This window comes from Festucalex cinctus, chromosome 1, assembly GCF_051991245.1.
Source record: "Festucalex cinctus isolate MCC-2025b chromosome 1, RoL_Fcin_1.0, whole genome shotgun sequence".
NCBI classification, from domain to species: Eukaryota; Metazoa; Chordata; class Actinopteri; order Syngnathiformes; family Syngnathidae; genus Festucalex; species Festucalex cinctus.
The window spans coordinates 14,760,841-14,776,179 of NC_135411.1; the positions used below are offsets into that span (position 1 = coordinate 14,760,841).

The following is a 15,339-nucleotide window of genomic DNA, read 5'->3' on the forward strand; positions in this document are numbered from 1 at the left end:
ATATCTGGTGTTAGTGCATGTTCATCCCTATTTATTCTTATTTTTATTTTTATTCTTATTATAAAAGATATTTTATTTTACAGTAGAGTAATATTACTAAATATAATAATGCAGTATTTCAATACGAAGCATATTGAATTCCTGTCAAACAGATTATGATTACACAACTTTTTGTGTTGGGTCTGCGGCTCATACTCAACACTTAAACGCGTATGAGTGTACACGCAATTAGTCACAAATGAGCCTGCTAAATATGAATCAATCCACTCAATAGCAATGTAGGAGTGTTTTTTGGGGGGCTTTTTTTTTTTTCCCCTCCCCTCCACTCCTCATGGTAAGCTAATTTGGAGAATTTCGCATATTTGTCACTCCGGATGATGCAAATTGAACCTAACGAGGATTTCTCATTTTAATAGCCAAAGTCTGCACTTTCCTTGTATTATTCAAATTCGTGGGGCTGCCAGATCAAAAAGGGAACACATGGAACATGCAGTCTTTTCTCACTTGATGATGCCTTATGCCCACAAGCATGTGGGCATGTTTCTTATCTAACTTGGAGGGGTGCAAATTTGAATTTTCTAGAGTTGGTCATTTATTTAGCACAGTGGTGTCCAAACTTTTTCATTTGAGGGCCACATACAGAAAATCAGAAGGACGCATGGGCCTCATAATTAGAGGTGGGAATCTTGGGGCACCTCACGATTCGATTGCGATTACGATTCAGAGGCTACGATTCGATTATAAAACGATTATTGATTTCCCCCCCAGGCAGCAGAAAAAAAACAATGTATTTTTGTGCTTTTAATGTTTCGTACATTAGTTACAAAAATAGTACAAAAGTCCTCTCAGGCCTACATAAACTACTATTTCAGTATCAAGTTAACAGTTCAAAACAGTAAATAAAATACTCAAGTCCTCATTCTGTAACAACAGCTTTTAAGTATATTCAGTCTTCAACAGAATAAAACATAGCACTGAGCAAAAATATATTATTTTTATCCACTCAAAAGTGCATTGAGGTATAAATGAAAGACAATGTGAACTACTACTTCAATACAAATGCCTAAAAAAAAGTGCTTTCCTGCTTTTTAAGTTGTGTAAAGATGAACATGTAAACATTAAAGTTTCTCAGAGGTACAAAAAAAAAAAAAAAAAAACCTCAAGTGCTTTTCTGCTTTTTAACTTGTGTAAACATGAACGTGTAAACATTAATGGGATCGTTCGGCTTTTTTAACATGAATCTCGATTTGATCCTCACCTCCCGTGTGTGCGATCAGCACTGACTTCTTTCTGACAGCGTTCGGTGACACTCGTTCTGGTTCGACGTTGGACGAGAAGAAAATAAAAAATAAAATAGTCCAGCAAGATGGCTGGGGTCTCGGAAATAAAGCGTTTTTCTTCTAAAAACTATTTGTTTTCAAAAGCGTGATACATTTCCACCACAATACTCTTTTCTGAATAAAGTCAGACGCCATTACCGCCAGCCACTACTTTTCTGTTTGTTCGTTCGTATCACTGCGCGGCGCCCTGTAGAACGCTAACCGACGCACTGCAGCCAGCTAGCTGATACTTCCGCCTGAAGTTGTTTGCCTTTTCAGCAGGTCTGATCTCACGAAGAGGTGGGTTGGTCAGCTCAGCCATGCTTGTTGTTGTTTTGAATCTCGAGGCGTGAGTTGTGGATGTGTACTCTCGGTCCGTCCCAAAAAGCGTCCCGAAGACCGCGCGCGCGCTACTGCGTTTCAGTTCCGCGTACTTTTCGCTCGTTTCGCTTCCCTTGGCATATTTATATAATCGGAATTTGGACGTTTGTGAATCGTTCTCGATTGTTCCACGGCCGAATCGTGAATAATCTAAGAATCGGAAATTTTGCACACCTCTACTCATAATGTTATGAAGTGAAATTGTGTTTAGTCCGAAAAATTGTACAAATAATTTATTTGTGCTTTTGCATATTTAGTTATATATATCTTAGTTATATATTTAGTTTAGTTTAAGTTTTTTTTTTTTTTTTTATTTAGTTAGTTTTAATTATTTTTCAGGGTGGTTCTGTTAGTTTTTTTTAAAATTAGTTTTAGTTCTTTAATAAATGCTTAGCTTTAGTTTTGTTAGTTTCAGTATTAGTTTTATTTATTTTTTTAATGTGTATTACTCGTGCGCAACATTTAAAAAACACAATGGGCGCGACGTCATTATTCCAGTTTATATCAAAAATAAATATACTAAAAGTAACATTTAAAATCATCCCCAAAGGCTCATGCATTAAATTAATTACCAAAGACTAAAACGAAAGACATTTTTGCTATAATTATAGTTTTATTTTAGTTAGTTTTGTAAACATAAAATGTAGTTTCAGTTAGTTTTCGTTTTTAAAAAAGCATCTTCGTTTTTGTTTTATTTCATTAACGAAATTGTTTTTTGAATTTGTTTTTTTTTTCCGTTAGTTTGAGTTAACTAAAATAACCTTTAATAGCACCTGTGTTTTTTGACACCCTCCCTTCTTACTTTGACCATCTCCAAACATTTTTGTTTATTTTATTTGAACTGAGTCAAATGCCATTTTTAGCATATGTCGCGGGCCGCTAAAAAATGGACAGCGGGCCGCAAATGGCCCCCGGGCTGTAGTTTGGACACCCATGTTTTAGCACTTTAAAGAGTGAATTTTGGAGATGGTGAATTTTTTTTTTTTTTTTTTTAATAATCTTTTGGTAATTTATTCTTACTCTAATAAATCCTTCTGTAAGGTGTAAGATGTTTTGTTTTAGCCGTCTTCATTTTGTGTTATTGTTTTATCTTGTGTGTCTTTTACTATGCAACTGTTTTCCAATGTGGTGCTTCAATGTCAAATCAAATTGATTCTTAGCACTTGATTCTTTAAATAAGTTTCAGGAAAAAAACAATGTGGAAAACAAAGGTCAGTAAAACAACCAAGCTAGTGCCAGCCAAAGACCTGTAAACAACCATTTTTAGTTGACAGCAAGGGGCAGTCAGGACAAAATGGCCGACCCCTGAGATGGATAAAAAACTGTAGATCTTTCTGCTAAATTCACACTCCACAACCGTAATATCAGAATGATGTGTTTATACTATAATGGGGATGCGTAGAACATTTTTTGACTTGGCTACCCCTTATGAATATTAAATGTTGCCGAAAATATTGCCTATGCTGCTAAAATGATTTGTGATGGCAACAGGTTGATCATATGAAATGGAATAATGTGTTATTTATTGTGTTATTAATAAACTTCTTTAATCGAAGTCACTTCAAATCTGCCTTTCTTTTCAGGTATTCCATGTCCAATAATAATAGCCTGGAGCATCGGGAAGCTATATTATGAAAATGAAAAGTAAGTATTTGAATGATTGAAGACATGACAGCATAATTGCCCTCATCATTTTTGGACTTCATCGGAAAATGACATGCAAGACATTTTTTTTTTAAACTCATTTGCTCCCAATAACGTGTAAATACGTTTTTTTCACATGTTCTAAGTGTCCCAAAGACGTATTTATACGTTTTTTTGTTTTTTTTAATGCTAGAGCATACAGAAGGCTTTGATTCAGTCTCTCAACTGCAAAGAACGGTTGCAGAAATGGTAGTTATTACACAAACGGCCAGCAGGTGGCAGCAGAGCAAAGGAGATCAACCAGGGCCATGTAGAAAAAAAGCTCAACCACTTATAGCCATAAAACACAATATTCTGTGGGCCTTGCAAAATCAGTCAAAATCCAGTAAAACAGCCGGGAGCGAACGGGACTACTTCCGTGAAAATGGCTGGGAGTGAATGAGTTAATTGCATTACAGAAAATAAAGGACTTTATCACAATATTCTAATTTTCTGAGACAGTCCTGTAAATGCAAGAAATTCAACAAACAAGAAGAGTCCAGTTCATTCAGAGTTCATCTTTGAGGATTACCATGATTTATGATTGAGATTCTACACAAACATTAAGAAAAAAACACAATTTTTAGCAAGCGTAATGGTATTGTATTGATATTGTGACAGGAAATTTAAATGACGTCGTCAATTATGCCTAACTCCTTGTATTGCCTTGTCGTTCATTATGTGTGTCCCTCAACAGGTGCTGGTTCGGGAAAGACCCCGGGAAATACATCGACTATATTTACCAAGGGCCTGTCATTCTTGTACTACTGGTCAGCATCACCGCACGATTTTGTACTTATACATTTTTTGTTTTTGAACATTTGGTAGCAACTAGTGTTGTTCCGATACCGATACTGGTATCGGCAGAGGTGCCGATACTGCATTAAAACAGTGGTATCGGTATCGGTGAGTACTCACAAGTAACATGCCGATGCCATTAATTCCAACACTAATGTAGAATTTTGGATGCAGCATCTTGTGTCTTGCTCGTGCACGACAGTCACTGATATGTGACGTTCACTGCATGCCGATCTAAGATATCCTATTGGCCCTTGAATGATCTGAACCAATAGCAGGACAGCTTTTTCATGTTGAGGGAAAAAAAAAAAAAAACCTTATCGTATCGGTATGGTATCAGTATCGGCCGATACTGCAAAGCTGGGTATCGGAATCGGTATCGGGAGCCAAAAAACCGTATCGGAACAACACTAGTAGCAACGCCTGGAAAGTTGGAAAAAAAAAAGCACCTTGATCCACGAGTCGACATGAAACTCAATGGACATCTGTCATAAGAGGACACACGAAAAAATCTCAAGAATCCCTGTTAGAAATTGAACAGGAAGTCATCTATTTTGGGTTGAAGCAGCCATTTATGGCCAATTTTGCAGCTTGTACTTTCACAAAAAAGACTGAGCTTCGTTTTTTTTCCTCTTCTAGATAAACTTTGTTTTCCTCTTCAACATCGTCAGGATACTGATGACCAAACTGAGGGCGTCGACCACCTCAGAAACTATACAGTACAGGTGAGTGGGCTTTTTTTTTTGGCTTTTTGTTGTCTTCATGCTTCATGTGTCTCAAAAGGACTCGAATTGAATCGTCTGTGAGGTGCGGCTGGGATCGCGCGCGTTCATTGTGCGTCTAATCGCTGCTTTCAGGTTTGAGAGCTTCCTCTCTCGCTGCAGTCAATGAGATTCCATTCAAAAACATCTCGTTAACGTCATAATGATGTCTTTGCTGTTATTTCAAGATGTGTTTTTTTTTTTTTTGTACTCGAAAGGCCTTTTTAGTATCCGTGAACGCCTTTAATGCTCACATTTACACGGCGCATTTATTTCGATCGGATCTCTCTCGTCACAAGTAGCTCCGGGATGCATTATTGATATTAATCGCGGTTCATTAGCTGAGCTCGTCTCACGAGGGGGGAGTTGGCTTGCTCGCCATCTGGAAGCGCATTATTTTCATTTAAAGATATGTTAGCGGGGTGCTATTTTTAGAAAGGGAAATATCACATTTCATATCGCATGTGTATTGGCTGCATTCATGTTATGATGTGTCAAGCTGTCTGGGTGCGTTCGTGTAAGATCACTGATGTGTTGTTCACCACAATTTGATGAGCACCCACACACACACATACAAGGCATACACACACACACACACATTTTCATTGTTAGTTTTTTTCATGTTTTGATTCATTATTGTTAGGGTCGAACTGATCACTTGCTTTTTGTTTGTTTTACCTAACTCTGCTTTGAAACCCTAACCTTGATTTCAAACACTACTTCAAAAAGTAAACATACTTTGAAACCCTAACTGTTTGAAATCCTAATTTTAAACTCAATACAATACAAAACAATAGTTTAAAACCCTAATTTCAAACCCTGTTCCTCGTTTGAAACCGTATCTTGAAACCATAATCCTATAGTTTATAACCCTACTTTGGAACCTTAACCCCAGGGGTGTCAAACTCATATTCGCTCAGGGACCACGTGGAGGAAAGTATATGACCAAGTGGGCCAAATCAGTAAAAATAATGGTATATAACATGAAAACAATTTCCTTCAATTCTACGCAGATTTTTGCTATTTGTGGCTAAATTACGGAGCTCAGCTGTAATCCATTGTTCCAAAAAAGTACCGGTAACACGAATGCCAATGGAACACGGCAACACATGAAATCGGTTTCCATTAATCCCTCATTTATTGAGACCACCCCCGTAAATTATGAAATCCGTATAAATATATCTCTTTCCCTCCATAGAAAGGCCGTGAAGGCCACACTGGTGCTGCTTCCTCTGCTGGGCATCACCTACATGTTGTTCTTTGTCAACCCCGGCGGGGACGACATCTCGCAGATCGTCTTCGTCTATTTCAACTCCTTCCTGCAGTCCTTTCAGGTAAGCTCGAGCGCTGCCATTTCCGCGTGACTCATGTCGACTCCCTACCGGCTCTCGTTGAAATTTTTTTTCCGCGGGTGTGCGCGCGCTCACGGGATCTTTCCGGAGGAGGAGGAAGATGTGAGGAAGGAAGACATCCTGATGCTGTTCTGCGCTCTCAGGTGTCACAAACAAGTTGGCCGTGTGGGCATGATTGCTCTCCTGTTAATTTATTTTCCCGATATCTTCAAATAATGCACTGCTTGAGTAATACAAATATTGGACCTCAAGCAGAATCTGTTCTAGAAGGCTGTTGATCAATTTATTGATCCCTGTAGAAGATGATTAATTAATTAAGATTTTAGGATTGATTTTTAATGAATTACATTGACACACTTCAACATAAGTGTAAAAATAAGTTATAACAACTGTCGTTACAGAAAAAACTGTAAAACGGTAACTAAACATCAGGTGTGACAAGCATAATTTATCACGCATGGGTAGGTACACACACGCGCACACAGATTCACATGCACGCACGCACACACCCATACGCACACACGCACAGGTAAAAAGTTGACAAAGTAGCCTACACAAGCAATACCTAAGATACACAAACATGCGCAAACACACACCCTCAAAAGATACACACATGTAAAAGGTATACACAAATACAGTGTGACGTAAACACGTACACAATACATGGTATACACAGTATTACAAGATGCACAGACATGCCAAAATGGTTGTTACACGTGGTTGTGAATTAAACATAAATATGGTAGGTAGATAGTTTGAAGGTACACACACACCCAAATGGTATACACATAGGTGTGAAGTAAATGCAACCAAAGAAATGGTGTACGCACAGTTACAAAGGTCTTGGTACACAGCCACACCAAAATGGTGGCGTGGTGCAAATAACGTTTATGGAAAGCATGTATTAACCTGTTGCAACCTCGATCCCGGGATCATGACAGCAGTGCATGGAGACGCATGGTGCACGTCCCTTTCTGGCTGATCACGCAGAGAGGAAAGAGAGAGGGGGGGGGACCTTTTTCTATGTTTTTTTTTTTTTTATGACATAACCCGGGCTGATCGGCCTAGGTAGGGGGCCCGAGGTGGGGGGCGGCGGCATTTTACAATCATTTTTACATGCCATATGCATACTGTATTCATACATCAACCTCTGAAAATATATTCTTAATAAATTATCCCACCAATATTTGTACTTTATGAATTAATGGCCTGCGATTGGCTGGCAACCAGTCCAGGGTGTCCCCCGCCTACTGCCCAGAGCCAGCTGAGATAGGCTCCAGCACCCCCCGCGACCCTTGTGAGGAATAAGTGGTCAAGAAAATGGATGGATGGATTAATGGCGCTATAAACGCTTACTCTTGGTCCAACCTCCCTTTCTGATAATGTCATCTTTCTCACAACTGTTACTAACAACCATGTTCTTGCTTATACAAAGAAAAATAATAGCCAGATATGCACAGATAGGTAAGGTACATACAGACACTAAAAAAGGTACACACACGGATGTGACGTAACCATGGAGTTATTGGAAGCGAAGCCTCACAAACACTCAAATGCCACATTGGGATTCACACCATTTTCTCCATGTAAATGTCTTTCATTCTGTGGAGAGCAATAATGTGTCATTAGTTAGTGTGATCTAATTGCGGCGTGATTACACTGCATGGCGCTGATGTGTGTTTTTCCACAGGGCTTCTTTGTGTCCGTCTTCTACTGTTTCCTTAACGGGGAGGTGAGTGTCACACATTCATTCATTCATTTGTAAAAAAAAAAAAAAAAAAAAAGACGATCAAGCTGAAATCAAATATTTAGTCAAATCTAAAATCCCCGCTGGATTTCTTTGTTTAACCGAGGCAGGTTGGACTCAATTGTGTGTGGCGTAGCTTTCATTAAGAAAAAACACAAGAGGAGCTAACGTAACTTGATACATTTTCATGAGGTTGTTTAATGTGATCAAACTCTAATTGGGTCGCTTCTCTTTCGTCTCTTACGCCTTCCTGAGTACAATGACAGGCTTGCCGCCGTTCCGATAATCAAATATTCTCTGACTGCCCGCTAATCAGTGGAAACTCGGAGTGCAGAGAGCTGAGCGATTACCGTGTCTGTTTTTTAACACCTCGAATATTGGCTGTCTTTGTTGTATGCTAACTCGGGATGTAACGATATCCAAACGATCACGATACGATATTATCACGATATGAAGCTCACAATACGATAATTATAACGATATTGTGGGGAGGTCGGCGATATTTAAAAAAAAAAAGGTCACAATATTGTAAAAAGAATGAGCTCATACTAAAAAAAAGCACAATATTGTGCTTTTGTACATTACATCAATGTTATGTTATTATTATTATTATTAGGTTTTATCATTATTATGCTATTATTATTATGCTATGTTGTTAATGCACGCACACATTGAGTTCCTCCACATAATGGCTTGCTTCACGGGCATGTTACGTTCCCCATTATCTGACAGTTAACGTAGATTTTAAACATAGAAGGGCCACAACATCCCTAATGGAAATTAAATTGCACTAAAAAAAAACAAAAAACTAGCCACCAGAGGGTGCTAGAACTGAACGAATGGAAATCAACTTTTTTACAGATGTGTTGCATTTAAATATCGTGAACAGGACGACGATATCACGCTTATCGTTACATCCCTAATGCTAACCAAGCAAAAATGCTAAAGTTGTGCTTATTATTAGTGTTACTTTGGGTCTTTTTCCAATAACAAACAGAAACATGTTGACGTATTGCACTCTATAGCCTTCTTTTTTTTGTTGCACTCAGTTTTCAAAATAGGTTCAAATTTTCTTGATTTTGTTTTTATTTTTAATTAATGTAAACAATTAACTACTCAATAATTAAGGAAATAAATATGTAAGCAGTTAGTTAGTAGTTTACTAAAAAAAATTCTATTATTATTATTATTATAAAAATATACGGACTGAGGCTTCATGAAGCGTCATAAAGCATTCGCCAAAATCCGTCAGTGATGGGCTGCCACCTCTGATAATATGAAGTTTCTCATTTAAACGTGCTAAATTTTTAGGGATTTAATGATTTCCAAACATCACGATATGATATTATCACGATATTAAGGTCACAATACGATAATTATCAAGATATTGTGTGGAGGTTGTCCATACAAAGAAGGTCACAATATTGTAAAAAAATAAAATAAAATAAAAAATAAGGTCATACTAAAAAAAAAAAACACATGCTACAATCCCTACTAACACTTAATATCGAGGTGCTTATTCGCTAATGCACACATATCAAGTTCCTCCACATAATGACTCGGTTCACAAGCATATTAAATTCCTATTCATCTGACCAATAGCGTGGATTTTAAACATAGAAGGGCCAAAACATGCTGCATGAAAATTAAACTGCACTAAAAAAAAATGGCCACTAGAGGGTGTTAGAACTTCACAAATGTCAAAAATCAACTTGACTTTTTAAAAGATGTGCTGCTTTCAATATCGTGACATGACGACGACGATATATTGTGGCAGTTATCGCAGTATCACGATATTGCTGTTATCGTTACATCCCTATAATTTCCTCCCTCGCCTTGCCCATGTGCAGTTAAGCAGACAAACACCCGTCTTTTTTTTTTTTTTTTCCACAGGTTCGTTCTGCGGTGAGGAAACGCTGGCACCGTTGGCAGGACAATCACGCACTGCGGGTGCGAGTGGCGCGGGCCATGTCCATTCCCACGTCCCCGACGCGGGTCAGCTTCCACAGCATTAAGCAGACCACCGCTGTGTAAACGCGCACGCACACACGCTGGGTAACACGTGTGGTGGGGAACAGCAGCCGTACTCATGTGGTCATGGGCTAGCTGCTGTCAAACGGCCATTTTATGAAGAACCGGGCCGGGCGATAGGGTTTTCAACGACTCCTTGGCTGGAGTGAAGCGAGTCATTGGTGGCTGTGGTGATGAACTCATTAACTCATGCACTGCCGGCCATTTTGAAAGCAGACTTCCCCGTTATTGCCCGCTGTTTTTGGAGCTTTTGGACTGCTCAAGACTTACAGAATATCGTGTTCTGTGGAAATGTAAGCACCAGACCGATCAAAAGAAAGAGTACACTCTTTTTTTTTCAGTTGAGAAACTTTGTCTATCTTTTTATGTTTTTTTTGTTTTTTGTTTTTTTTTGATGATGGCAAAAATAGTTTATTTACATCTACATATATACAACTATGACACGCACTATTATACACGTCACCGGTGTTTTGTTTCCATGCTAACTGTTTGCACTTTTGTCAGTTTGACAGTTACGGACTTAAACTATGTGAGAACGCCAGTTTATGCATCTTAAAACAGAATGTGTATAGAGTCCATACACATGAAATCATACCTGGTGCTCTTCTGACATGGTTCTGTATCTTTTCGTGGCACCGGCTGCAAATCTTCTCCGGAGATTTGACGTAAGCAAGCGCCAAATGCATGTGTTCATAGTGAGGCTTTTTTCTTCCGTCGCCAACTATATGCGAGATATTTTGAAATACTCCCTGGACTGACGATCCGGTCGTTTAGAAAAAGGAAGCAAAATTTCAGGGAACTGGCCGTCGGCATAGATTTCAATACATAGATGCCCTGATTATAAAATAACAATGTCTGATGTTTTAAACAACCCATTGTCACTTGTCAAAATTGCTTAAAAAAAAAAAAAAAAAGAAGTTCTAATGAAGTTATTGAAGCCAAACACACGGCTTGCTCTATTGCTAACATATCTATGGTCTCCGCAGCTAGCCAGTGTTGCCGACTTAGCAAATTTCTCACTAAATCTGGTGACTTGACCAAGCCTTTTGGTGACTTCTTTTTGTCAAAAGCGACTAACGACAAATCTAGCGACTTTTTTCTGGTGTTTTTTTAGTGTGCGTTTTACTCACTTTTTGCCTCTCCCACAACGTTGTTATTCCTCTCTCCTACAACGTCCATTATTATTACATGCAAATTGCCAATTATGCAAATTTGTCAATTACGTCATTTAGCGACTTATAGTGACTTTTAGGACAGCCAATAGCTACATTGCTTACTGGGGAGTTGGCAACACTGCAGCTAGCTAGTTTACCAAGAAGCATGCAAGCTAATCCATCAGTATTCAGGATGTTTCCAGTGAGGAATGTTTATACGGTTTTATGACACCAAATTGTGCAATAACCGACGCACAATCTAGTGTTAGCCACAATGCAACACAAGATTCTACATAAGTAAGCTAATTGAAACCTAAAAGAACAACTTTTCTGTCGTTAGAACATCGCAGCAGATAAACGTCTAACATTTTTTAAATGTAATATACCGAAGGGAAAGGGGTAAATTAAAAATACATTTCTAAAACAGCCATGATTACGTGGCATAAATGTGCCAACAAATTCTAATGAATTATCCGAAGAATTTTTAAATACAATAGTATGACTAGTTTAACTATATATGCACTTTTTTGCCCGTTATTTATAAAGGAAAACCACCATCCAGCGTGACTGCTTCAATTCTGTTTGCTAAATTGCTTAAAAATGATTAAATAAAAACATCAATGGGCTAATTAGCTTAGCCTAGCTCATGAACTGAGTATTGATATGGCATTATTGAAACTACATTTCTTTAAGGCAGCTAAAATGTTTGATGGTCATCTGTAAAGACAACATTTTCTGAGTAGCTTAGCTTAGCCTAGTTTAGCATGAAAATTATCAGAACATTGGTAAGTTATAGCGTATCTACAAGACAGTTTGGAGTAAAGGCAGCTAAGACATTTGAAGACAACTTTTACTTGTGAGTATGTGAAATTAATACACATGGCTAACAACTTGGCTCGCCAGCTAGCATCAACTTGGTCTGTTAACTGACCCAAATGCAATGCTTTCTTACATTTTTATTTCTCCATTATCTTAAACACATAAAGTATTCCTTTTTGTACCGTGTTTTGTTTTTATATTTTGTTACAAAAGTGTCAAATTTCTCATCTTGTTTACATTCTTTGCTATTTTCATATTGATTTTGTGCTAACTTTGACTGTAAGTGGTTCTATGTTTGTGTTTGTTGTACTGTGCAGCCTACATTAGAGCTTGACTATTTTTTTTTTTAAGGAAATCTCGTAGGAGTCTTACGGGATGGGAGTCAACTTTGCCTTTAATCACGGTACAGGATAAAAAGTTTACGGGAACGGGATTACCCAGAAGGACAAAAAAAGAAAGAAAAACCTCAGACAGATGTGTATTCATTTACATTTTTCTTACCATAAGCATTTTGTTAGCCAAAAGAATTACATGACCCACAAAGACAATGGTGCTTCTGGTTACGCTGGATTTCTTGAAACAGTGATGACATTGGACGCGAAACGTTTTCACAAGGGGATGGGACAAGATTTTTTATCTATTTAATTATTTATTTATTTATTTATTTATTTACTATGGTCCGGAACTGGGATTTGGATGGGACGGGAGTGAAAATCCACTCCCTTGTCACCCTCTAATGTACATTTCCACAAGTCCTCTTAATTAATATGCATATGTAAAGTGTACATTTTATGATATTAATATTTTGTATAAATTTGATACATCACTCCGGGCATTGCGCTGTACACCATTACTGTATGGGAACTATTGTGCAGATACATTTATTATGAAGTGGTGCCTTGACTTACGAGTTACTTTGTTCTGCGACCACGCTTCAGTTCAAAACATTTTAAATAAACTTTTCCCATTGATATGAATGGAAAGGCCAGTTGTCAGTTCTAGCTCCCAATAAAACATGAACAAAAACGTTTGCTATGCAGGAACAAACTGGGTAGCTCTACTGACAAGCTAGCTGACAAAAGCCAACACAACCAGAAGAATGAACGTTTTGATGCAGTTTTATTCTGCTTTACCGTCTTAAATCTTTTATCCACAACACGGACAAAGCCCTCACCTGGCTGACATAATCGGAAGCGGTTCATTTGTATCAATAACTGCTTCTAATCTAATACCCCACTTTGCCAAGGCGTCTCTCAGGGTTCAATACTTGGCCCTCCCCTCTTCATCCTTTCCCCAGTCAGATTATCCATCACCATGGCCTCCACTTTAACTGTTAAAGGGCCTGTCAGTAGGTTTGACAGTTTCTGTTAGTAAACGAACCGTTTCTGTTTGTAAACAAACAATTCAAAATGGGCGCCTCCCATGGCTCAACCCACACGAGCTCAACGTTCACACCCGCTGCCTCTGCCCACCGCCCCCCTGCCTCTGATCACTCTAATCACTCTACTCGTAAACAAACAACCCGTCTGCCTACACGCCCCCCGCCGCTCCAGCCACGCCCACTCCCAACCCCTGCTCTGCGATTGGGTGGAGGGGGAAACAACTGTCTGTCCACAGACACCACCCAGAAACGTCCCGTTGTTGACAAAACAAACACAAAATGGTAAAATATAGGCTGGAGGTTGGGGGTAAATTAAAAAAATCACCACCATACATTAACTTAAGCCTAGAGGAGTAGACTGAGAAGGAGTTAAAGTGTGTGCATCCTGTATTTAAAAAGTGCCTTTACCAGAGTGAAACTGGCAGACAGCGCCTTTAAGATGATGACATCCAAATATACTTACCTTCCAAATTCACTGACCATCAGGTCCACTCCATTCTCTCAAACTTAATTTCTGGACTTTAGCTACTGGATGCTAACCTCACAAGCCAGATTGATCATTGTGATTCACTCAAGGGAGTTCTTCACATTATAAATCTGGAACTTCACTCGCCACATCGGTTCGGGAAAGGAGAGACTTGCTGTACAATACTTCGAGCTGATTGGACGATGCGGCATATTGTGCACCTTTGTTTTGACCAATCATGGCAACGGATGAAAATGTCATCTTCGGTCACGAACATATTTACCAGATAAAAATGCACGAAGCGCCTCTCACTGTTCAACATTTAACAAGAAACGATGAGTAATTCTGCTAGAACAGAATTAATTGCAGTGTCCATTCGTTTTGCCTTATAAGCTAACGTGTGTATCCTTGTGTGGGACTTTGAGAGATAGCATAAATGACATCCTAGTGTGGGACTTTGAGAGATAGCATAAATGACATCCTAGTGTTACTAATACACATATATACATTTACTCATCATACTGTAGATTATTTCATTGAAAAAAAAAAAAATAGTTGTGATACATTTTGAGCTCTGCCCTATCTTCTACCTACTACTCAGGTTGCTATGTTGTCTTGCTATATGTTAGCATAGCAACTGTTGATTGTTACCATTTGGTCCGTTTACGTTAGAGTACACACCTACAGGGTAAGATAGTATATATTAAGTGTTAATGTTTTAGCTTCATTTCAACATGTAGCAAGACAATGTTATACCAACTGCTGGAATATTAGCACAGTACTTCCGTGAAAAGACGGCTTACATAATTCCAACATTTCCTGGTGAAGTAGAGCAAAAACTAGGCACCTACCCTCACATAAATGCCCCCAGGATCCAGCGCACTCCCCGCCACAGCCCCTTCACCAAATAATTAGCTGAAACACCACTAAAGCGCTCTAATAATGATTTGTTGTGACAAATCAGGCTTGCCATGCTTTGATAGGATGGATGTGATGCAAAGGCTGCGTCCAGTCGCTGTAACAGTACAGTACAGTACAGTACATTTCATTGGGGCCACAGCGTTGTGTCCTTTTTAAAATGCTTCGCTGCAATTAGCTCCAATGCAAATAGACAGATGTAGTGTGTGCATATTACCATCCAAGTCATAGCAGTGCTTTTTCACTACCAGTCCACTTAACACACTTAGACTGCTACTTCCAATGAATTAAAAAGTATTTTCAATCTACATAAATTACTGTTTTTAATATGTATTTTTTATTTAACATTTAAAGCTAACATGCTAATCACTGTAACGACTATTAGCATGTTAGTATTTTTATTCATTTCTATTAGAAATAGTATCAGACTACAGGGCAAAATGGCAAAAATAATCTGCCCTGGGGCTTTTTGTACTCAGGTTGCTATCTTGATATATGTTAGCATACTAAGAGTTAGCATTTTACCAAC

At 38.5% G+C, this 15,339-nt stretch overlaps 1 protein-coding gene across 4 annotated transcripts in view; it reads left to right on the forward strand.

The window, feature by feature from the left end:
• Nucleotides 1–13,019, forward strand: part of crhr2 (corticotropin releasing hormone receptor 2) — a 56,685-nt gene extending 43,666 nt beyond the window's left edge. For 3 of the 4 annotated variants that reach the window (XM_077518563.1, XM_077518568.1, XM_077518582.1), the window contains 6 exons: nt 3,284–3,344; nt 4,081–4,153; nt 4,821–4,906; nt 6,141–6,276; nt 7,985–8,026; nt 9,935–13,019. In XM_077518563.1, coding sequence (XP_077374689.1) covers nt 3,284–3,344; nt 4,081–4,153; nt 4,821–4,906; nt 6,141–6,276; nt 7,985–8,026; nt 9,935–10,075 — 539 coding nt within the window. In that variant the 3' untranslated portion in view covers nt 10,076–13,019. The remainder of the gene's footprint in view (nt 1–3,283; nt 3,345–4,080; nt 4,154–4,820; nt 4,907–6,140; nt 6,277–7,984; nt 8,027–9,934) is intronic. The other variant, XR_013283141.1, reaches the window with a different exon arrangement.
• The last annotated feature ends 2,320 nt before the right edge of the window (nt 13,020–15,339 follow it).